The 22,516-nt window shown below is 47.3% G+C and overlaps 2 protein-coding genes across 12 annotated transcripts in view; one reads left to right on the top strand and one right to left on the bottom strand.

Moving 5' to 3' along the window:
• JAML (junction adhesion molecule like) overlaps nt 1-15,476 on the top strand; it is a 32,428-nt gene extending 16,952 nt beyond the window's left edge. For 10 of the 11 annotated variants that reach the window (XM_005653698.4, XM_084974203.1, XM_005653697.4 and 7 more), the window contains 6 exon segments: nt 2,257-2,369; nt 3,863-4,100; nt 7,983-8,121; nt 10,474-10,534; nt 12,356-12,442; nt 14,972-15,476. In XM_005653698.4, coding sequence (XP_005653755.1) covers nt 2,257-2,369; nt 3,863-4,100; nt 7,983-8,121; nt 10,474-10,534; nt 12,356-12,442; nt 14,972-15,064 — 731 coding nt within the window. In that variant the 3' untranslated portion in view covers nt 15,065-15,476. 11 annotated transcript variants of the gene reach the window in all.
• IL10RA (interleukin 10 receptor subunit alpha) overlaps nt 1-22,516 on the bottom strand; it is a 926,736-nt gene that overhangs the window by 714,842 nt on the left and 189,378 nt on the right. The gene's annotated exons all lie outside the window — the stretch shown is intronic.

Below are 22,516 nucleotides of genomic sequence, written 5' to 3'. Positions count from 1 at the left end.
CTCCTCCCATGTGAAAACTCATCTACGACTTCCTCCACAAAGTTTACCCTTCAGTTTGTAATTGTTTTCTGTCTTTCTGCTACTTCAACCCTTTTATTCACAGTTCTTATTTTAAAGATTGTAGCCAATATTATTTCTTTTCTTTTCTTTTCTTTCTTTCTTTTTTGCTTTTCAGGGTGCATCCACAGCCTATGGGAGTTCCCAGGCTAGGGGTCTAATTGGAGCTACAGCTGCCAGTCACAGCCGCAGCCACAGCCATGCGGGATCCGACTTACACCACAGCTCATGGCAATGCTGGATCCTTAACCCACTGAGCGAGGCCAGGGATTTAACCCTCATCCTCATGCTTCCTAGTTGGGTTCGTTAACCGCGGAGCCATGAAGGGAACTCTCTGTAGACAATATTCTTACAAATAAAAATAATATTAACTTCTTGTATTTTTGCCCCAGAATCAGCCATTTTTCTACTTATGTGAGGTGGTAATAGTAGAGTGAGTGAGAAAGCAAGGTCTCGTTTTCACTCAGGCCTGGGTTTGAGCGCTGGCTCTGTCTTTCGCTTGTCATAAAGCTCTGGCCTCTTTCACTTTGGTCCTCTGTGAAATGGGAGAGTAAAAATGCATATCTCATTACAAATATTGTAATGACTAGGTGCTATCCTAGGTACGAGGTATCTAGCACAGGCCTGGTGGGTTGAAAGGACTCGGTTCTTAACATGCTCATAGATTGAGAGGGCGTTTTCTTCCCTATCGGTATTACCTCCAAAATAATTCCCTTCAAAGTATTTCAAGTTCATAATATTTTCTTTTGCTTTTTTCCCATTGTGCCTCTTTCCCGCTGGGCAGGAAGTTAATGTTCTTCCAGGAACACAATTTGGATGAAAAGTTTAGCTTGGTATCAGATTGCGTTATGAACTTTGCTTAAAGCTCTTTTGAAGGAACTCTGTCCAGTTAAGGCCTAGGCTCGTGTCTCCCATAAATACTGTCCTGCCTTTCATTTCTTCTTTCTTTTTTTATTGGCCACACCTGTGGCATGGCATATGGAAGTTCCTGGGCCAGGGATTGAATCCAAGCGGCAGCTTTGGCCTGAACAGCAGCTTTGGCCTCTGCCACAGCTGCAGCAATGCTGGATCCACTGTGCCATAGCGGAAACTCCCTGCTTTTCATTTCTTAATTGACTTTGTAGTTGATTTGTATAGAGCACGACTGAAAAATCAGAAGCATCTTTCTAATTTTTTTTTCAGGGACTTCTTGAAATGACTTGGCAGTAAACACATGATGGGGTCAGCTGCTTATTCAAATGAGTAAGAGGAAGAGCCTATGAATTGGAAAGCCAGGAGCAGAGGGAGGGGGAGCAGGTGGGGAAGTGGGGGCAGGGACTAAAACAGAAAGAAAAGTCAGGAGGAAAGCTGTCTGTTGTCTTGGCCTAAGTAGCAAGCAGTCCTGTGACCTGTGCTCTAGCCAGAATTGTCCTCAGCAAGTCCTAAGACAACTTGTAAAAGAATAAAAGAAATTGAAGAGAGTCACTCATGATTCACTTTTTCAGCCAGGAGAGCCAGTGAGTTATTTATAAGAATGAGAGTTCTATAACTTTCCGCTTCCTGTTTATGTTAAGCAGATGTGGGTATCTAAATTGGTGAACAGAAAGTGGGGGGCTTCAAGGTTTTCTGTACTTTATTACAAGCTTGAAGTGGAGTCGGGGCTTGTGGGAGAAGTTCTGGAAAGGCAAGAAAGAAAACCAGAAAGTGTTGATTGCATTATGAAGTCAGCGTGGGACCCCTCAGACTTGATGTATGTGGGTAGCTAGAGAGTATTTTCTTACCCTTGGGGTATCAGGTTGATTTAAGTGAGAGGCCTCTGAGTACTTGGACCACACAGAATCATCTGGATTGTCTGTGGAGGGAATGTATACAGTATTTGGTGGTGACATTGATTTTACCGAGTATCTTTGGCTAAACATTTTCTTCTCTAGCTGTTCTTTGGCTTCTATAGCTTCTAGAGATATTGTTATTATTATTTTTGCTTTTGGGGGCCAAACCTGAAGCATATGGAAGTTCCCAGGCTAGGGGTCAAATCGGAGCTGCAGCTGCCAGCCTATACCACAGCTCACAGCAGCACCAGATCCCCAACCCACTGATTGAGGCCAGGGATCGAACCCTCATACTCATGAATACCAGGTGGATTCATTTCTGCTGTGCCACAATGGGAACTCCCTATAGATATTATCTTGAGTTTGACTTGATTTACCATTTTATCCCCAGAGCTCATGGTTCAGGTGGGTGATTCGATCAAGATGGGATGTGTTTTCCAGAGCACAGAAGAGAAGCATGTGACCAGGATAGAATGGATGTTCTCATCAGGAGAGCACGCCCAGGTAAGGAGGAGAAACCATCACGGTGTAGAAGCAGCCCCTGGCCGACGGTGTCAGGACAGAGTGGGATAGGAGGAATCTAGGCACCAGGTGCCATGTGGTGGTATTGCAAAGGTTTGGACTTTGGAGCTTGTCCTAACTGGGCTTCTTGGCTCAGCCACTTAGCTGGGCAGTTTCAGCTTCCTGCTGGGAAAACTGACTCTAATGAAGATGATGAAGAAGAAGTTGAGCTGTTATTGCTCAACTTTTCGGGTTGTCAAAATGCAAGTAGGAGCAGTCTACGTAGAGCGTTTGTACATGGCTTGGCCACTGCCTTTTAGTTTCTTTCCTCTTCTCCTCTTTGTAGGGTCATTGGAATAACGAAGGGGATGATTTTTGTGGCCTTGCCAGGAAAGCCATGGGCCAGACATGAGAGTGCATTCTTCTTCTTTTTCTTTTTCTTTTTTTTAAAGATTTAAAGAGCTTATTTTTCTTCTTATTCTTCTTTTTTTTTTTTTTTTTTTTTTTTTTTTTTTTAGTCTTTTTAGGGCCATACCTGCGGCATATGGAGGTTCCCAGGCTAGGGGTCAAATCAGAGTTGTAGCCGCTGTCCTACACCACAGCCACAGCAATGCAGGATCCTAGCCATGTCTGCGACCTACACCACAGCTCATGGCAACGCCGGATCTTAACCCACTGAGCAAGGCCAGGGATCAAACCTGCATCCTCACAGATTCTAGTCAGATTTGTTTCCACTGAGCCATGATGAGAATGCCTCTTCTTTTTTTCATTCTTATTCTCATTTGGTTATTCTTTGAGTTTTCTTCTGTGCCCTGTTGCCCCAGTTATGGGATTTTCTTTTCTTTTTTTTGTCTTTTCTTTTTATGGTGGCACCGTGGCATATGGAAGTTCCCAGGCTAGGGGTCAAATTGGAGCTGTAGCTACCGGCCTATGCCACAGCCACAGCAATGTGGGATACGAATGGCATCTGCAACCTACATCGCAGCTCATGGCAACATCAGATCCTTAACCAATGTCAGGGATCGAACCTGAATCCTCATGGATACTAGTCCAATTCATTTCTGCTGAGCCACAGAGGAACTCCCCAGAGTTCAGTTTTAGACACATTTCAGGTACCTATTGGAAATCCAACTGGAAATACCATAAAAAGTAAATACCATAAAAAAAACCCTTTACTTTTTATGGTATTTCCGGTTGGATTTCCAATAGGAAATAAGGAAATAAGGTACTTAACTGAAGAAGTACAAAACCCAGGAAGTCCCTCATTCCCACTTTCTTCATCCTCCTCTTGAGATAAAAGAGTTGTCATGGTTTGGTGACATCCATCACAACTATGTGTATGCAGACACACGTTCGGACATGACTTTGTGTTACCCAGTACTCTCTGATAATACCTTTACTGCTTCCTTGTGAGTCCTGAGAGCTCCCCTGTCCACCTTCCCTGCACCCCTCTACCCCAGTTCTTTCATCTCAAATGTCTTGCCTTACCTTTCCAGGAGGAGATTGTGTTGTCCTATGACCCCAAACTCAACGTGCCCATGGGGTCCCCTCGGAACTGGGACCGCTTCCAAAACCGTGTGAACCTGGTGGGCGACATTTCCCGCAATGATGGCTCCATTATGCTCCGAAGAGTGAAGAAGTCTGATGGAGGAAGCTATACCTGCAGTATCCACCTGGGGAACCTGACATTCAGGAAGACCATTGTGCTGCATGTGATCCTGAAAGAGCCCCGAAGTATTTAACATTTGGGTGGGGAGGGAGGAGGGACCTCATAGCTGGTAGGCATGGCTAGGACCAGGGTGAGGCTGGAGAGGTGCAACATTGGCTTGAAGGTGCAACATTTAAGGCGCATCTCTCTCAGGTGTTGTACTTACGTGACCCTGATAAGCCCAGGGTTAGTACTTCTCAAGTGTTTGTACCCTGTGATTGCATGACCTTTGAGAGTGATACCTCCATAAATTTGGTGCCCCTGGCACCTTTTTTGCCTCACCCTCGTTCTTCCCTGCTGGTGGGTCAGGGAAAAAAGGGCTAGTATTTTGTGAATACCAGGCCTCTGCCAGACCTCACTCGTCGTTGGTATAATATACCAATTTAAAGATACAGGAGCTGGGAAATGGATTGGAGTTATATTTACTTGGCTTCAAGGGTTATGCTCTATGCTCTGTAGTGGAAGGGAAGGTGATCCTGAGCTGGTGAGAGACAGCAAAGAACAGAGAGGAAACAGGAAGGGGGCCAGGACCAAAAATAGAGGGGTTTTCTGATCAAAGATTCTGTATCCTGGCAAACACTGTGCATTAAGGCCAGTGGTTTGTAAGAGAATAAAGACTCAATCGTGTTGACTGAGAGAGTTTGATAAGTGAGGGGTTAAAGTTAAACCATAACCCACTTCGCAGTCAGGATGTGGCCTGTGGACTTTGCCTTTTGCTAGGGCCCCAGGGGTTGGCTGTGGTTGGTTGGGGGTGGGATGGGGGGAGGGTGGAACACACCTCAGTACCTCTGGCCAGAGACTTAAGTCGATGGAGGTACCTTCTTGTTAATAGCAGGGTCCTAGCTGGAGAGGGCAGTAGGACAGATGGCTTTCCTCATTCTCAGAAGTTCTATCTCCACTTCGCAGAAAAAATAGAAGCCATTGGCGGGAACGCACTCAACTTCCAAGCCCTCCCTTCCTGCCCACAAACGTACCCATGTCTGCCCCCATCCTTATCTCTGTCCCGCCATCCTCTGCTCCTTTCCGCCTCCGCCTGGGGCTTATCTGAGCCCCTGTGCTCAGCTGGGGCTCCCTCCCTCTCAGGAACCTCACAACATGGAGCTTTAAGCTCGTGCTTTCCATGGGATTCTACCATTCAGCGTACACATATACTCAATTCTTCCTCTAACCTGTGTCCTTGGCTGCTTTAACTCATCTATCTCTTTTTTTTCTTTTTTTAAAGCGGCTACACCCATGGCATATGGAAGTTCTTGGGCCAGGGATTGAATTTGAGCTGCAGCTGCGACCTATGCCACAGCTGTGGCAACACTGGATCCTTTAACCCACTGCACCCAGCCAGGGATCGAACCCATGCCTCCATGGCGAACTGCTGCAGGTGGATTCTTAATCCGCTGCACCATGGTGGAACTCTGGTTTTTCTTTTTCTTAGAACAGATTTATTGAGTTACAACTCACATACCGTACAGTTCACCCATGTACAACTCTGGTTTTTAGTGTATTCCAAGTTGTGCAACCTTCATCACAATCATTATAGAGTTCTTTCCTGACACAGCCAAGTAGCTTGCTTGCTAAAGGGCTGTACCCAGCGTCTCCTATCTCCTCTCCCATTAACTCATAGTGCATCACATTCCTACTTCTGCTTCTACCTCCACTGTCGCATGATTTCCAGTGATACTCTAATGGTACTCAGCCTCAGCCTTCTCAGTAGTATTATTGAACCCCATGCTCTACATATATTCAGTATGTTCTATGTTAGACACAACTTGTCCGTCTGTCTATCCATCCATCCATCCATCTACTTACCTACCTACCTCTATGTATATGAATTCCACCCAAATATTTCGCAAATACTTCAAATATAGCACGTCCAAATCCACCCCTGCTCACCTCTCCCCAGCCCACCTCTTCAATGCAGTTAATGCCACCACCACCTACACAGTTAGCCCACGGGATGCCTGGGAGTTGCACTTGATTCTTCCCTGTCCTATGACCCCAAAGTCGACAGGTTGACAAGTCCTGTCGTTTCTCCTGCTGACTTTGGAGCTGCCTTCTTTCCAGTCCATCACCATTACCTTATCCTGGCTGTCGTCATCTCTGTCTTGGACTGTAGGCCTCTAACCCGACTCTGCTTTCATTCGCAGTCATTGCCTCTCATTTTTCATGCAGCTCAGTGCCATCTTTCTAAATCACAAACCTGAACTGTTTAGTCTCTCAGTGTCTCCTTCATTGCCTACAGAGAAAAAAGCTAAACTCAGTTGAGATAATCAAGGTCCTTCAAGACTTAGATCCTATTATCTAGCCAGCCTCCTTCCCCACCACACCCCCACACACTACCCCTGAGCCAGACCCATGGAACTCTTGCAAGTTTCCCATCAGGCCTGCAGACCTTATGCATAATGTCCCCTCCATCCTCCCCCATATTGTTTGACAAAGAACCTTTTTTTTTTTTTTTTTTTTAATTGGAGCTGCAGCTGCCAGCCAAAGCCATAGCAACACCAGATTTGAGCTGCATTTGCAACCTACACTGCAGCTCACGGCAACACCAGATCCTTTAACCCACTGAGTGAGGCCAGGGATTGAATGTGCATCCTCATGGATTCTAGTCAGGTTCTTAACCCACTGAGCCACAATGGGAACTCCACGCCAATGATGTGTCTTTTAAGACTTGGCTTAGGAGTTCCTATCATGGCTCAGCGGAAACGAATCTGACTAGTGTCCACGAGGACCCAGGCTCAATCCCTGGCTTCGATCAGTGGGTCTGGGATCCAGCATTGCCATGAGCTGTGGTGTAGGTCACAGACACAGCTGGATCTTGCATTGTAGGTCAGTGGCTACAGCTCGATTCAACCCTTAGCCTGGGAACCTCCATGTGCTGTGAGTGTGGCCCCAAAAAGACCAAAAAAAAAAAAAAAAAAAAAAAAAAAAGAAAAGACTTAAACTTTAAAACTTTGGCTGACAAATTCTCAGGTTCTGCTCCCCATAGAGCTGGGCACCCATTTCTCTGTGCCCCTCTGTACTGCATATGGACTGCTCTCCTAGCCACTATAGCAGTCTGTGGTTTTCTGTTTATGTTTATCCTTCTCCCCTCAAGGCAGGGACCATGCATAATTTGTCTTTGTATCTCCAGTGCCTAGTGATATCTGGCATTCAGGAGGTGTTTGATGTATGCGTTGAGAGTGAAATGGGGAAATTAGTGAGTGATACCGAATGGGCGGGATTGCCTTATTGATATCAGGACTATGGGCTGAGGGTTATAGCTTAGATCCTCTGTAAAACCATCACTTTTCCAAAGGGAGAGCAGCAGCCTCTAAACTGTCTGTGATGTCTATGTCATTTGGTGAACCTCGTTTTAAGATAAAATCTTTTTTTTTTTTTTTTTTTTTTTTGGTCTTTTTAGGGTCACACCTGTGACATATGGAGGTTTCCAAGTGAGGGGTCGAATTGCAGCTGTAGCCACTGGCCTACACCATAGCCACAGCAGCACCAGATCCAGCCGTGTCTGCAACCTGAACCACAGCTCACAGCATGTGGGATCTTTAACCCACTGAGTGAGCCCAGGGATGGAACCTGAGTCCTCGTGGATACCAGTTGGATTTGTTTCTGCTGCGCCACCACGGGAACTCCCTAAGAGAGAATTGTTAATGTGAAAGAAAACCCGACTGTAGGTGGGCTGATTTCTCCCACTCACCTTACTCTTCATTTTAGGGGTGAGCAAGGGGGTCGGCAGACTTTGGCCCTCAATCTAATGGGGGCTGCTGGAGTCCCAGTGTTTCAACGTGGAGTGGAGTCTGGGCCCTGCCCCAACTTCCCGAGCTGGCTGTTGCTACTTGGAAAAGAACCGGTGAGCTCTCAACTCTTTTCTGGAATACTGAAGCTCTGACGTTTCTCCTCTCCTCTCCTCTCCCAAGCGTCGGTGGCCCCAGTCAACCTCGGATCAGAGATCCTGGGCGGTAATCAGCTGGTGATCATTGTGGGGATTATTTGTGCCACTATCCTGCTGCTTCCCGTTCTGATAATGATTGTGAAGAGGACCCATGGGAATAAGAGGTACAGGGCTGCTCCCATCTCTTGGGCTGGGAGGCTGGAGGTGCCTATAGCAGAAGTGGAAGAGAGCAATGGGGCCCTGGGCCCTAAGATGCCATTTTCACAGAGGGGTTTTTTTTTAGGGCTGTACCTGTGGCGTATGGAAGTTACCAGGCAAGGGGTTGAATTAGAACTGCAGCTGCTGGCCTGCGCCACAGACACAGCAACACCAGATCTGAGCCACGTCTGTGGCCTATACCACATCTCGTGGCAACGCCGGATCCTTAACTCACTGAGTGAGGCCAGGGATTGAACCCTTGTCCTCATGGATGCTAGTCAGGTTCCTTACCGCTGAGACACAATGGGAACTCCCAGAAGAGGGTATTTTAATGAGAATCATCTCTGGTTGTCACTTTAGATGTCATCTGTCTAGCGACCTCACCCCCTTTGCTCACTGCTGCCCCGAAAGGTCATGGGCATTCCCTCGCCATCCTCATTTTACAAAGATTACAAAGGCTTTTACAAATGCTGGTCTAAGTAGAGCATCATTAAGAGCATAAATCTTATGCAAGAACTGTCATGCTGCCATTCAGTGTCTGAGAGAAATGATTTTTGAATTATTTAGTCAGTATACACTTCATAGAGAAACTCAGATTTTTGAAGTGGTTTTTAAAGGACCACATTTTAATTATGAGAAGCTACCTTTGAATGGCTGGCCTCAGGTCCTAAATTATTTATTGTTGAAATGGGTTTTCAAAGGCTTGAATTTCACCAGTAGTTCTCCCAGTAGCTCAGAAATGCCCAGATGCCCTGGCATGGGTACCAGTGTTTTACTGGTTGCTGGCAGGTCCATCCTTCAGTTAACCCAACTGTGGATGAAATGGGTTGCTACGGGAAATTGATTCTCTCACTGAAATGGGGTCAGTGGGCAAGAACCCCCGTTAAGACTGAGTAATACTGACGTGCTGGCTTTGGGGTCTCCTTTCCCCATAGAAGATGGATTGTACAGAAAGTGCAGGTGCCTGCTTGCTTTGCACTTGACTTGCCAGGGGGTTTTGAACTTGAGAGTCTTTGCTCTGGGCACTCAGATACCACTGAACCAGGAGTTAGACAACTTGGGTTCCCTGTCAGCTCACTTTCCTGCTCTGGGCCTCAGTTTCCCTTGAAATGAACCGGAACACTCCCATGTCTTCTAGTTTATTCTGAAGAGATAATCAGATGGATGTGCTGAGATTTGTGCAGAAATATGGTCACTGTAGCAATGATTGTAGTTAAAAACTGGAATCATTCTCAGGGTCTGTCAGGAAGGTAGTGATTCAATGACTCGCTATTCCATTCAATGAAATGCCACACCCCAGTATGTAATGATGAGGAGTGATGTCCACGGAGGAGTATTATGCAATATATAGTGTGATCTCATTCAAATAAGAGAGAAATTATACTCACTTTAGCAGCAAATGTACTAAATGTATTTTGTGCATTGAGAGAGGTTTGGAAGGATGATTCTAAACTATTAATAGTGGTGTTGAGATAAAAGAAAAGGTGAGCTGGGAGTTCCCGCTGTGGCATGGCAGGTTAAGGATCTGGTGGTGCCGCAGCTGTGGCTCAGGTTCCATCCCTGGCCCTGGAACTTCCATATGCCGTGGGTGTGGCCAAAAAAAAAAAAAAAAAAAAAAAAGATGGGTCCTGTGAGGGTGGGGTGTTTCCTGGAACTTCAAACTGTTTACATTTCTGTATTATTTGTATTATTTTACAATGAGAACATATAACTTTATAATCAGAAAATACAATTAAAATATTTCCATTTTGAGACCAAAAAAATATGGTTTCTTTTCCAGGTTTAATTTTGGTTTTTTCCCAGCTCTAACTTAGGCCAAGATAGAAAAGGAGGATATTCGGTGTCAGATGCAGAGGGCAGGTGGTTAAGAGATCCAAGGCCAAGGGCAGGGGAGGGCCAGCCCTCCTAGCCCCAGGTCTTGGAGGGGATAATTCTTCTTGGCCTCCCCCAGAGGCAGCTGGGAGCCTTTGAACGGGTGTCTCGCTGAGCTTCTGCTGCCCCCTGCTGGTTCAGCTCCATCTCCCTAGTCCTCGGAAGTGATACAATCAAATCCTAAGGCTCCTCTCTATTCATTCGCTTAAAATTGTTGTGGACAGAAAGTTGTTAGGGTGACAACAGAGAGGTTGAAGCTGTTGTTCAGCTCAAACTATTTCCAGATGCCTTTTTGATCTCCATCGAGCAGATGCACTTCTCAGACTTGGAGCTGAGCAGAGAGGGGTTCCACCCCTGGCGCCTCTCGCTTCACAAAGCTCTGTGTGGTCTTAGGTCCCCACCCTTGAACATACAGCTAATTCCATATGCTTTCCATGCCTCTGCAGTTCAGCGACATCCATGGCCCTGGTCAAAAGCCTGGAGAACAAGGAGACGGCTCATCTAGAGGTAAGAGAACTCTGCCACTTTGCTGCTGTGCCCAGGGAGAGCCAGGTGGAGGCTGCTCCAGTATCAAGGTGGTGTCCTTATCATTCCTCTGTGAGCCGTGTCTCACTCCTCCTTCTGTCTCTGGAAGTCTAGTGCCTGGCACAGGCTGGGGCTCAGGAAGTCTCCATCACTGCAGTGAGCATCCCTGTCCCTGGAGGAGTGAGGGGGGTGGGGCGGCAGGGCCAGCCCAGCACATCCTTGGAGGGCCCTAGGAAAGAGCTCTGGACTTGGAATCAGAAAGTCCCAGGTCAGGTCCCAGCAGCCACCTCCCTGAGCCTCAATTTTCTCATCAGCAAAATGAGGATAAGGGTAGACATTATCTGCCCTGTTGTAAGGTTCACATAATAGGATGATATGCAAGGGCTTTGTCATCTGTGAGGCACTGTTTTGATACAAGGAATGATTATGATACATTCTGGAATTAAGTGAAGGAGTTCATGGTTCAGATTAAATATTTGGGGACCTTTAGAAAGAGAGGATCAATAACGTTGCCATATCGGTTTATAATGGAGCTATAAATAATTGCTACTAAGGACTGAGAAATGGATTCATTTCCTTCAACTCTTTTTTTTTTGTCTCTTTGCCACTTCTTGGGCCGCTCCTGCGGCATATGGAGTTTCCCAGGCTAGGGGTCGAATCAGAGCTGTAGCCACCAGCCTACGTCAGAGCCACAGCAACGTGGGACCTACACCACAGCTCACGGCAACGCCGGATCCTTAACCCACGGAGCAAGGCCAGGGATCGAACCTGAAACCTCATGGTTCCTAGTCGGATTCGTTAACCACTGTGCCACGACGGGAACTCCTGACCTCTTTTTTCATGGTTTCTTTCTTTGTTTCCTTATTTGTTTCTGCTTCCCCCCCTTCCTCCTCTCCCATCCTCCCTCCCTTCCTTTTTTTCCTTCATTCCTTTTTTCACCTTCAAAAGCTCCTTCTGGAATACTTACATTTCTATCTTTTGGGCTGTTTATGACCCCAGAGTAGAATTTTCTCTCCATGTGATGCAGGGGACTCTAGAAGTCCAAGATGACATTGCTTCCCCAGGTAGACAGGAGTGGGAGTTACAAAGTACCCCTGGCCCCGTAGACCTGCAGTTCAGCTCCGCTGTTCCTGCCTTCTGGAAGAGACGATGACAATTAGCTGCTGAGTAATGTCATCCTGCAACGACTCTAATTAGGAGGAAATAATCACAAAGGACAAATAATTTGGCAACATAAGGATTCTTTGCTGCTACCTCAGTGCCCATCCAAACAAAGATGTTTGTCTTTTTTTTTTTTTTTGGCTTTTTGCCATTTTTAGGGCCGCTCCCATGGCATATGGAGGTTCCCGGGCTAGGGGTCGAATCAGAGCTGTAGCCGCTGGTCTACACCACAGCCACAGCAACGCGGGATCCGAGCTGCATCTGCAACCTACACCACAGCTCACATCAATGCCGGATCCTTAACCCACTGAGCAAGGGCAGGGATCGAACCTGCAACCTCATGGTTCCTAGCTGGATTCGCTAACCACTGAGCCACAACGGGAATGCCAATGTTTATCTTTTGAACCAAAGAATTTGGTCCTTGAGACAGTGCTCTTTGCTGATGAGTTAATTTTCTTAATGTTCAGGGCAACGGAGGACTGGATTCTCCTGATCCTTGATAATTCTCTAGCTCTCAGTAACCCTCTGAACCCACTGGTGTTAGTGGTTGATGCCCCATGAACAGTGGTAGATGGTCTTTTCTCTGGCGTGTCCTAAGACTTACGGAGTTTAGGAACTTTCATGCAATTTTCCCTCCTCTAGAAACATATCTACTCCTCAATAACCACACAAGACGTGATCGACGAAGCAGAATCAGGTGGGAAATCAGAAGCCACCTACATGACCATGGTGAGACATATTCTGGGCCCAGCTAAGCCAGGTGTCTGGAGGCAGGAGAAGGAGCGGGAGGGAGGGTATGGCAAAGTCATGCGGGAGCGACATTGCTAGGCCCCCTGGGGAGGCCACTCTGCTGAGGGCAGAGATTTTCCCAAGGAGCAGGAAATTGTGAGAAGCAGAAGCTCTGCTGGATAGAAGACTAATATCAAACTTGCCCTGAGAGTTCCTGTTGTGGTTCAGTGGGTTAAGAACCTGACTAGTATCCTTGAGGATGCAGGTTCCATCCCTGGTCTCGCTCAGTGGGTTAAGGATCTATGTTGACCTGAGCTGTGGCATAGGTCACAGATGCGGCTCAGATCCCCGAGTTGCTGTGGCTGTGGTGTAGGCCAGCAGCTTCAGCTTCAGTTGGACCCCTAGCCTGGGAAATTCCATATGCTGCAGGTGTGGCCCTAAAAGGAAAAAACAAAAGCTAGAAACTTGCCCTCATACCCAATATCAAGTAATTTTGAGTATTATGAGTGTTTCTCGGGCTGGAGATGATTGATTTCAGGGTGAAAGGAAGCGGTTGCCTGCGGGGTAGACAGAGCATCTCTGCCTGTCAGCACAACACTGGCTAAACACAGCATAGAAAAGAGGGTGCCGAGGGTGCTGTTAGATCCTTGCATAAATATTGTGTCACAAGGGACTGTTTTCCTTCTGTTTAAAATATCCCTTCCAACTCTCAGATTTTATTTTTTGGCCATACCTGCAGCATGTAGAAGTTCCGATGCCAGGGATTGAACCTGTGCCATAGTAGTGACCCAAGCCACAGCAGTGACAACACCAGATCCTTAACCCACCTAGCTACCAGGGACCCCTCCAACCCTAAGATTTTTAAAAAGTTCTGTGACTTATTACACCTAATAAGTATAGTCTAACTGCCAGGAAGGCTGCATGCCGACCTTCCTGTGATAGCACAGAGTCCGATTCCTGCTTTTTTTCTGCTCAACTCTCCCGGGAAGTCCAGCACCTAGAAGAGGCACTGGCTGTGTAGTGAGGAGGGTAAGGACAAAAGGAGTGAGCCGGCCACATAGTGCTATTTGTGGACTAATGATAGACGCCCCGGCCATGAAGCGAGCAGTGTTCTGCTGGGGTCTGTCAGGAAGACTGGCCTCCTCTGTTTATGGGATGATGGCTTGTATTTGTTCCTGTTGCACCAGCGCTAAGGACACGTGACTCCTGGCTGATGGCCGCAGAGGAAGGTTCTGCTAGCAAAGTGTGAGATCAGAGACCTGGCCTGGTTCCACCAGGGGAAATATGAGCGCCACTCTGAAGCCGCAGTTGAATATAGTCACCCCCGCCCCCATCCTTCTCCTGTTAGTGCCATGTGATGCACAGGAACTGCCAGAACCTCGTCCTGCCTCTCAGAGACCTGCTGATACAGCTGCACAGTGGCTGCTGCTGAATGTGTCACCCACCTGGGCAGTACTGTTGGCAGACAGTCTGTGGGGCAGAGGTGATGCAGGAGTGAGTCATTTTCAAAGCCAGCCTCCCCGGGCTCAGTGCTAGGGGCTTGGGATTTACACTCTGCGGAAAATAGCACCCCTGTCCTCTTGAAACAGATCCAATAGAGCAAGTGTGATGAGAGGCCCAGGCCACAAACTCAAAGCCCTTCAGGGACTGGTCATGTTATTTGTTCTATTTTATTTTACTTTTTGGCTGTGGTGTGTAGTGGCTTGAGGTGGGATCTCAACTCCCAGACCAGGGATTGAACCCCAGGCTGCAGTGGTGAAAGTGCTGAATCCTAACTACTAGACCACCAGGGAACTCCTGCTGGTCAAGTTATTTTAAAACAGTATATGCCAACTTAAACAAGCCTATGGGTGAATTCTGGCCTGCATACCTTGGGTATGGAGGTGTTATCTGATAGGGGGCAGGGGCAACAGAGAGCCTTTGATTTTTTTGTGTGTGTGTGTGTCTTTTTAAGGCTGCACCCACAGCATATGGAAGTTCCTAGGCTAGGTGTTAAATCAGAGCTGCAGCAGCCAGTCTATACCACAGCCACAGCAACACCAGATCCGAGCCATGTCTGCAAGATACACCATGGCTCATGGCAACGCCAGATCCCTAACTCTCTGAGCAAGGCCAGGGATCGAACCTGTGTCCTCATGGATCTTTGTTGGGTTTGTTACTGCTGGGCCACGATGGGGACTCCAAAGAGCATTTGATTTTTGATTAAATTTACCTAAATGAAGGGGTCGCCACTCTGTGCCCCCTTTCTGAGGCTGTAGAGCACCCTGGTTAAGATGCCAAGCTTTGGAGTTGGAGAGACCCAGACAGACTTCAAAACTAGATCATCTTGGGCCCGTAGCTTTGCCTCGAGCCTCAGTTTCCTCATCCTTAACTGAAAGAATAAAGCCTACTTCCCAGGTGGTAAGGACCCACTGAGATAGTGCCCGTGAAATTCAGAATCGGTCCAGGCAGATGGAAAGGGCTCTGTAAATGGTGACTATTATGATTGAGATGCTTCTTACAAAGGTGTTTTGTTCTCTCTCCCCACAGCACCCAGTTTGGCCTTCCCTGAGGTCAGCACCAGGCAGCCCACTTGACAGAAAGTCAGCTGGGGGAATGCCAAAAACTGAGCACGCCTTTTGAGAAGAAAGGGGAGTTTCCTTTGTTCTTGTCTCTGACAGAGACGCTCCTTCCTCTGTGTCCTGAGTCCATGTACCAGTTATTTCGGATCCCCCTGCCCTCCCAGTCATCCTCCCGCACCCCCCTGCTTGGGCGAAGGGCTGAAATGGAGGTTTGAAGCCTGGCAGAGGGACAGGACAGCGCTGGAGGAACAGGCCCTGATTAGGGGGAGTGTGGACTTGGTCCCTCTGAAGTGGGACTGGCCCTGGGGACCCTGGCTGAGCTGGCAGTGGCCTCAAGCACTCCATTGGGTCAGACCCTCTGCTTGGATGGTGCTTTGTGTGGCTGGTTGGAGGGAAGAATCACAGAGATAAAAACCAACCCAAATGATTCCTGTGGCAAATTATCCAAAAATAAATGTGGTTTGTGGAAATCATCCTATGTTTCTATCCTGGACGATTTCTGGGTGAGAAATCTGTAGTATGGGAGTCCTGACACAACTGAAGTGACCAGAGGAAACCCCTGCTGAGAGTCACACACAGGGGACTGGTTTGGGGCCTGGGAAAGTTTTAGGGGGTGAACGGGTTGGAAGTGGGTATGAATACTACGCTTCGACTTGTGCTGCTCCATTCTGGCTGGTATCAGAGTGGCCGGTGGCTCCTTGTTGAGCCCCACCAGAGGTGTCCTGGTTTGGAATTCCCAGGTGGAGCTGGGGCACTTGTCTTTTTCAGAAGTGACAGTCATGGGTCGCCAAAGTGGAGAGCCACTGATTTAACTCTTGTCTGAAATATGTGGTTCCTATACCTGGTGGGTTTTTAGTGTAAGATTTAGTGAGGTTAGTTTTAAAAATCCTTGGGTTCTGAACTCCTGTTTCTAGTCTGGGCTCAGCTCTCCTCTTCTTTTGTCCCACAGGGCCTTGCCCATTCTCTGCACCCCATTTTCCCTCTTAGGCCTTCAGGGCATGGATACAGAGGAAGTCTCTTGTGGTTCTCTGATTTCTGGTTCAGTCTCAAGGGGAGCTGAATTTCGAGGGATTCCCCTAACTCTCCAAACACCCAGGACCCTCCCCTGACCCCCTCATAATAACTTTTTCTCCTACCAAGTCTTCTCTGTCTCCATGTGGAGGCTTCTTTTTGTTCTTGATCAGTGGTGGGCAAAGGCCATTAAATGTTTCCTTCTTACCCATTAGCTCTAAATGAGGACTCTGTCAATAATTGACAAGGGTGAAGCCAATATCCTGTCCAAAGTATACCAGACAGGGGACACATGTTGACATGATAAGGGGACAGAGGTGAGGGCCGGGGGAGGATTCTTTCATATCTTAAGAGTTCGTGGAGAGGCAATGGTTCTGCCTCTGGGCTATTAGGTAACATGCTTTCTTGGGCTAAGGGGCCCCTTTTCACTCGCTCAAATATTGTTTTCATAGGATGACAGCCTTCAAGATCCCGAGGGAGATGGATGTTCTGGGTGGAAGGGGATACTTGGGATTAGAGCCGGAGGGTCCGCGGCGCAGCTTCTTCACACGCTCCTGCAGAGGGCGCTTCCACCCCGGAAGTGCGGGCACGCCCCTCCAGAGTTTGGCTCGCCCACGTCAAATGTGTATTTGATTCATCCAAGGTTTGGCTTTTGTTCTGAGGAGGAGGAAGAAGCCCACCTCTGTTCCCCAACTCTGCCTCTCTGCAGATCTTCCTTTTACACGCGGGCGTGGAGAAGAGGTGGAGAGGGCAAGTCTGCAGCTGTCAAATATTCATTGTGCCCTAAACCAAAATAGCCCTGCTGGGGACCATAGACAAGACCTATTTCCTGCCTTGGGCCCTTCTTCTAAGGGTGGTTGTCCACTAAATCCAGGACCATGAAGGGATAGGGTGTAGGGAATGGCTTCAAGGCGTCTTACTGTCTCTTCAAGACTGCAATGTTTACCTCAATTCTTTGAGGCTATTTCCCTTATATGGTCCTTTATGCGTGGAGATGCACAGGATTGTGGGGACTAAATAAGGCCCCTTAGGGCCTACAGCCTGGTCTGAGTCCTCCATTCTCTTCCAGTGTGTTTTCCCCAGTGGATTTGTCTTCTGATGATTCCGTCCCCATTTCTCATTAATTTTTATTTTTTGTGGACAGGAAGCCATATAACTCAAAATACTCAAGTCCCTCTTCCCACCCAAAGAAAGATTAAGACACTGAGTTTAGGGGAGGACTTTGCATAGCTCTGAGGAGTGACATTCTCAAGGGCAGGGTGTCTGCTGGAGATGGAACAAGCTCCTTGTAGATCCAAGCAGTTTTGCTGCTTGAATTTGCAGTATTTTAATCTCTAGAACACCAGATGCTCCCATATTCAAAGGCTTCCAGAAGCAAGCAGACTTTTCCCAACAGAAAGCAGCCTACGGGTAGAGGAGGTGGAGCCACCCAGGAATAATGGAGAATCTGGCACCAGCAGAGTTTGGCTACTGGAGTTGAAAACAATTCACCCTGTCCACTGGGGATTCATAAAAGATGTGCCTCCTTTAAAAGGCTGTAGCCTTCCGACAGCCCTTTTGTTTTTATGTCTTTATAGCCATCACAACTCTCCTTTTGGTTAGTCAGTATGCTTACCTGTCTCTATTGGCAATTTTCTTTTGTAAAACACTAAAAGTGTGTGTGTGTGTCTATGTTCAGAAGAGGTCATGTTGCCATTGATTTGGCTCAGTTACTTAGACCCCAAAAACCCTAGGTTGAAAAGTTATATCCTAACACAGACCAGTTATCTTCTTTTTGTAAAAAATTATTTTATTGAAGTAGAATTGATTTACAGCAGTGTTAATTTCTGCTGTACAGCAAAGTGATTCAATGATACATATATATATTATTTTTTCATATTCTTTTTCATTATGGCTTACCACAGGATATTAAATATAGTTCCCTGTGTTCTACAATAGGACCTTGTTGTTTATCCGTATTATAGATAATGGTTTGCATGGGCTAGTCCTCAATTCCCAATCCATTCCTTCCCCAACCCCTTCACCCTCGGCAACCACAAGTCTGTTCTCTATCAGACCAGTTATCTTCTTACAAAGAATAAACACGAGATTCTCAGGACTCCTAGCCTGTCCTGACCAGCTGGCTTGCAAATGTGGTTTGGACTTCCTCAAGAGAGATCAGGCAATCCATTACCACTTCTGTAAAACCCAACTCTGAAAGCATCCTTTTTTTTTTTTTTTTTTTTTTTAAATCAAAATAAAGGAACTTAGAGTTTTCACAGAAAATGAAGACCTTTCTTATTTCATAGATGGGGGGAGACCAATAGTGGTTTACTTGTCCCAGAACTTTCAAAGCCCTTGTCTGAACTCCACGTTGTCCGTCTGTTCCTGCCCTTTGGAGATTGGGCGCCATCTTGTCTACCCAACACACCTCCCTTTTTTTTCATGACAGGAACCCTATGTTCCATAGACCTTTGTTTTTTGTGCTTCTGCACCTTTGCTCTTGGTATTCCCCTGCCTGGAATTCCCTTTCCATCTTGCCTGCCCAAATCAACATTCCTTTAAGGCCCTGCTTGGGTCCTGCCTGGATGATCTCCTAGATGTCTCTACACTTAACAGATTTCGTCTTCTGATGTTCTTTGATTGTTTCATGGGTATGAGGCCTTATTTTCTCCAGGAGATCTTAGACGTTTAGAGATCCTGCTTTAGTTTTTTTTCTATAACCCCATATGGGACAATCCCATGTTGAATGGAATTCCTAGGGAGTGGAGTAGAATAGCACATGCAGGGATGGGCTGGACCTGGCTCCCAGTCCTGGTTCTACCACACTTTTGCTGGGTCAGATCAGGCTGATAGAGTTTCTGCTCTTTCCCCAGGTATAAAATAGACAATCATTGATTTATTCTCATCTGCTCAGGGACCAGTAGTGGCCTAGCACAAACTCAGAAGACTAAGACACAACCCCTGTCTTTAAAGAGCTGCAATCTAGTTGGGGAGGTAAGACATATAAACAAAATGACAATACTCTCAAGTAATCCCAGGGTTACCTGTAGATGGGAGTTGATATATTTGTCTCCTTATCTAGAACGTAAGCTCTCAAAGGGTGAGCTATATCTTATTCATTTCTGGGCCTCTAGGTTTCTAGCCTAGTGTCTGGCACATAGAGGACATTAAACAGATATTTGAGGAGTTCCCTGGTGTCCCAGTGGTTAAGGATTCAGCCTTGTTGCTGCTGTGGTTCAAGTTTGATCTCTGGCCTGGGAACTTGTGCATGTTGCAAGTGTGGCTTAAAACAAAAACAGTTTGTTGAATGAGGGAATTATAAACGAGTAAATGGACCCAGGGTCACAGCTGCATGGAGAGAAGAGGTACATAGATGACAAGGAAGGGGTGGTAAGGAGGGAGTTACTTTGTAGCAGATTTTTGAAGAACTAGGAGCTTGTGGAGCAGACGAGAGAGGAAGGGCATTCTTAGAAGAGGAAACTGCGAAGGCAGAGACCCGTGATGTGAAGCCCTCTGTGGGGTAAGATAAAGCCAGCCTGGTGTGGAGCAGCTTGGGAAGGGTCTGGGCAGAGAAGAGAGGGGAGTGAAATTGTTCTACCCAAGCAGGCCGCCAGGTGCTCTGAAGTATTTAATCCTAAGCTTGTCCCTGCTCGCCAGTCCCTTCTCGCCAAACCCCCAAACCTAGCCTCTCATTGCTCCGAGCTCCTAGAATGCAAACCTTTTAATATTAGCTGAGGGTGTTACTTCTCAAGAAACACCTAAAGAGCTTGTTAAAAATGCAGATTCTGAGGGGCTTCCCGTTGTGTCTCAGCAGAAATGAATCCTACTAGTATCCATGAGGATGCGGGTTCAATCCCTGGCCTTACTCAGTGGGTTAAGGAGCCGATTGCCGTGAGCTGTGGTGTAGATCACAGATGTGGTTCAGATCCTGAGTGGCTGTGGCTGTGGTGTAGGCTGGCAGCTGTAGGTCCAATTCTACCCCTAGCCTGGGAACTTCCATATGCTGTGGGTGCAGCACCGCCCCCCCGCCCCCTCCAAAAAAGCAGATTCTGATTCTTTAGGTTGGAGGTGGGGCCTGTGACTCTGCATTTCTAGGAGCTCCTGTGATGCTGATGATGCTGGTCTAGTGAGGCAAAGGTAAGCAGGGAGGCTCCCCATAGCCTCCACTAAGAATTTCAAAGGCAAAAGGAAACGACTTTCCTTTGGGTTCTGTGTGACGGCTTCCTCCAGTAAGGTAGACAATTGAGTGTTGTCTAATAAAATCTCCAGGGATAAATGGCATGACGAAATGCCAAACACAGGGCTTCCTTCCCCAAATAGCCCATCTTCAATACTGGTGTCTTCTTCACTCAGTACCTCTTTGAGTTTCTGCTTCCCAGGCGTTTACTGGCTCCTGGGGAAAGATGTGCTCTTTTGGATCAAATGGGCATCTGGAGGCCCAGGTGAGCGATGGGGAGGGTCTGGGGTAGCTCCCCTGCTGACTCCCCCCTCCTGGGTACCTCCTCCTCTCCCCCGTTTGGCGCCTTCCAACCTTTGTTCCTGCAGGGCTGAGTTGGCCAAAGGCTGAGTCATATACCTGGTTTCTCTGAGCCAAATTCTGGCTAGAGGCAAAGGAACTTTAGGATTTATTTTGTATCTCAGATGTCCCCCAAATAGAAGTTTCTGGTCGGTCTTGAGACCAAGAGAGCCTGGTAAGCAGCTTCTGGGGCCTCACAGGCATGCTTAGCTACATTAAGAAAAAAGGAGGAGGCCGGCTACGTCAAACCAAAACTCTCTGGCTGACATGTACCTGCGGCAGCTTGGGTGACTGTGCAGCGAGCTGGGACCTGGCTGGGGGGCTGTGCCAGAGCTGGAGCTGGTCTCTCCCTCCTGGCACACCTGCGAGCCAGGCCACTGTTGGCAGTGGAGGCAGCCTGGGGCCTGAGGGTTGGGGCCACTGGAAGACACTTTTCTCCCTAGGCTGCCCCATCTCTGATTTTCCTTCCTAGGGTCTGTGAGCTCTGGGAATGGGCCAGCTGCCCAGACTCTGGTGAAGTGACAGAGGCAACTTTGGCTACAGAGTCTGTCCAGGATTTGGGCATGGACCACACCTCGGGTGTGGAGAACCCCAGAGGTCTCCTTTCCACCCCTCTGACTTCAGCAACCACCACCTAAATCTGACCCATTTCACTTCTCCCCAGCCAAGAACAGCTTCAGCAGCCTTGGCTAGAGTTCCCTGCCTTCCGCGAAAGTCCTGCTCCAAGCTCATTCATTCATTCAGGGGGTCCTGGCCCTGTGCTGCTATGCAGCACCTGTTTATGGAGTGTCTGCTCTGAACCAAGCACTGTGCTAGTGCTTCCTCCATGCCCTGCCTCATACCACCTTTTTACACACACACACACACACACACACACACACGCATGCAGAGGCCCCTTGCTTCATCTATTCCAGTCTTCTCTTCCGTGTGTCTCTAAATGATCCGAGGGAAGCTCCCACATCTCCTCCCCTTGGTAACAGGCAATGCGGAATTTTGGAAGTACCCAGTGTTTCCCACCAGACCTCAGTTTGGGTCCTGGCTCTGACTCTGCCCTTAACTATCACACGTAACCTGAGTGGGTTAGGCCTTGTCAGCCTCTGTGTCCTCATTGCCATTTTTTTAAAAAAGAGCGGTAATCACCCATTCCCAGCTTACAATTAAGTAGAGATACCCTTTGTAAAGACTTGGCCCAGGGTTAATGCTATAAGATGTGAGGGGCACCTGTTTGGTGCATCAGTGGCCCGCCACAAATGCGTGTGATTGCTGCAGGAGAACCTTTGTTCTATTCAAATGCCTCCCTGGAAGAGTGGAGCGAAGGTCACTGTCTTGCTTAGGGCACTCTTGGCACTCACCCCACGTTCTCCTTCTTGTGATATGAGCCTATTTCTTCTTCCCTTTTCAAAGAAAATATTTTCAAATATACAACAGGGAGTTCCCATTGTGGCTCAGAGGGTTAAGAACCTGACTAGTATCCATGGGGATTCGGGGTCCATCTCTGGCCTCACTCAGTGGATTAAGGATCTGGCGTTGCTGTGCAAGCTTCGGCTTAGGTCACAGATGTGGCGCATATCTGGCATTGCTGTGGCTGTGACATAGTCTGGCAGCTGTAGCTCTGATTTGACCCCTAGCCTGGGAATTTCCATATGCTGCAGGTGCAGCCCTAAAAAAAAAATACTTATATGTGTATGTATGTGTGTATATATATATATATGTGTGTGTATATATATATGTGTGTGTGTATATATATGTGTGTGTGTGTGTATATATATGTGTGTGTGTGTATATATATGTGTGTGTGTGTATATGTGTATGTATATATATATACACATACACCCCCCCACCCCCAGAAATCAGAAGAGAGAACATATAGTGAACACTTTGTACCTATCACCGGTTTCAACAACCAACAACAATATCTGGTCCTGTGTCACCTACCACCCCAATGTCTTTTTTTTTTTTTTTTTTTTTCCTGGCATATTTGAAAGCAAATTCCAGCCATCCCAT

This window comes from Sus scrofa, chromosome 9 (assembly GCF_054392235.1).
Source record: "Sus scrofa isolate SSC_HxYL_T2T_F1_AM1 chromosome 9, Sscrofa_HxYL_maternal_Yorkshire_Landrace_v2.0, whole genome shotgun sequence".
In the NCBI taxonomy this organism is placed as follows: domain Eukaryota; kingdom Metazoa; phylum Chordata; class Mammalia; order Artiodactyla; family Suidae; genus Sus; species Sus scrofa.
This window is presented reverse-complemented; position numbering and strand designations above follow the sequence as displayed.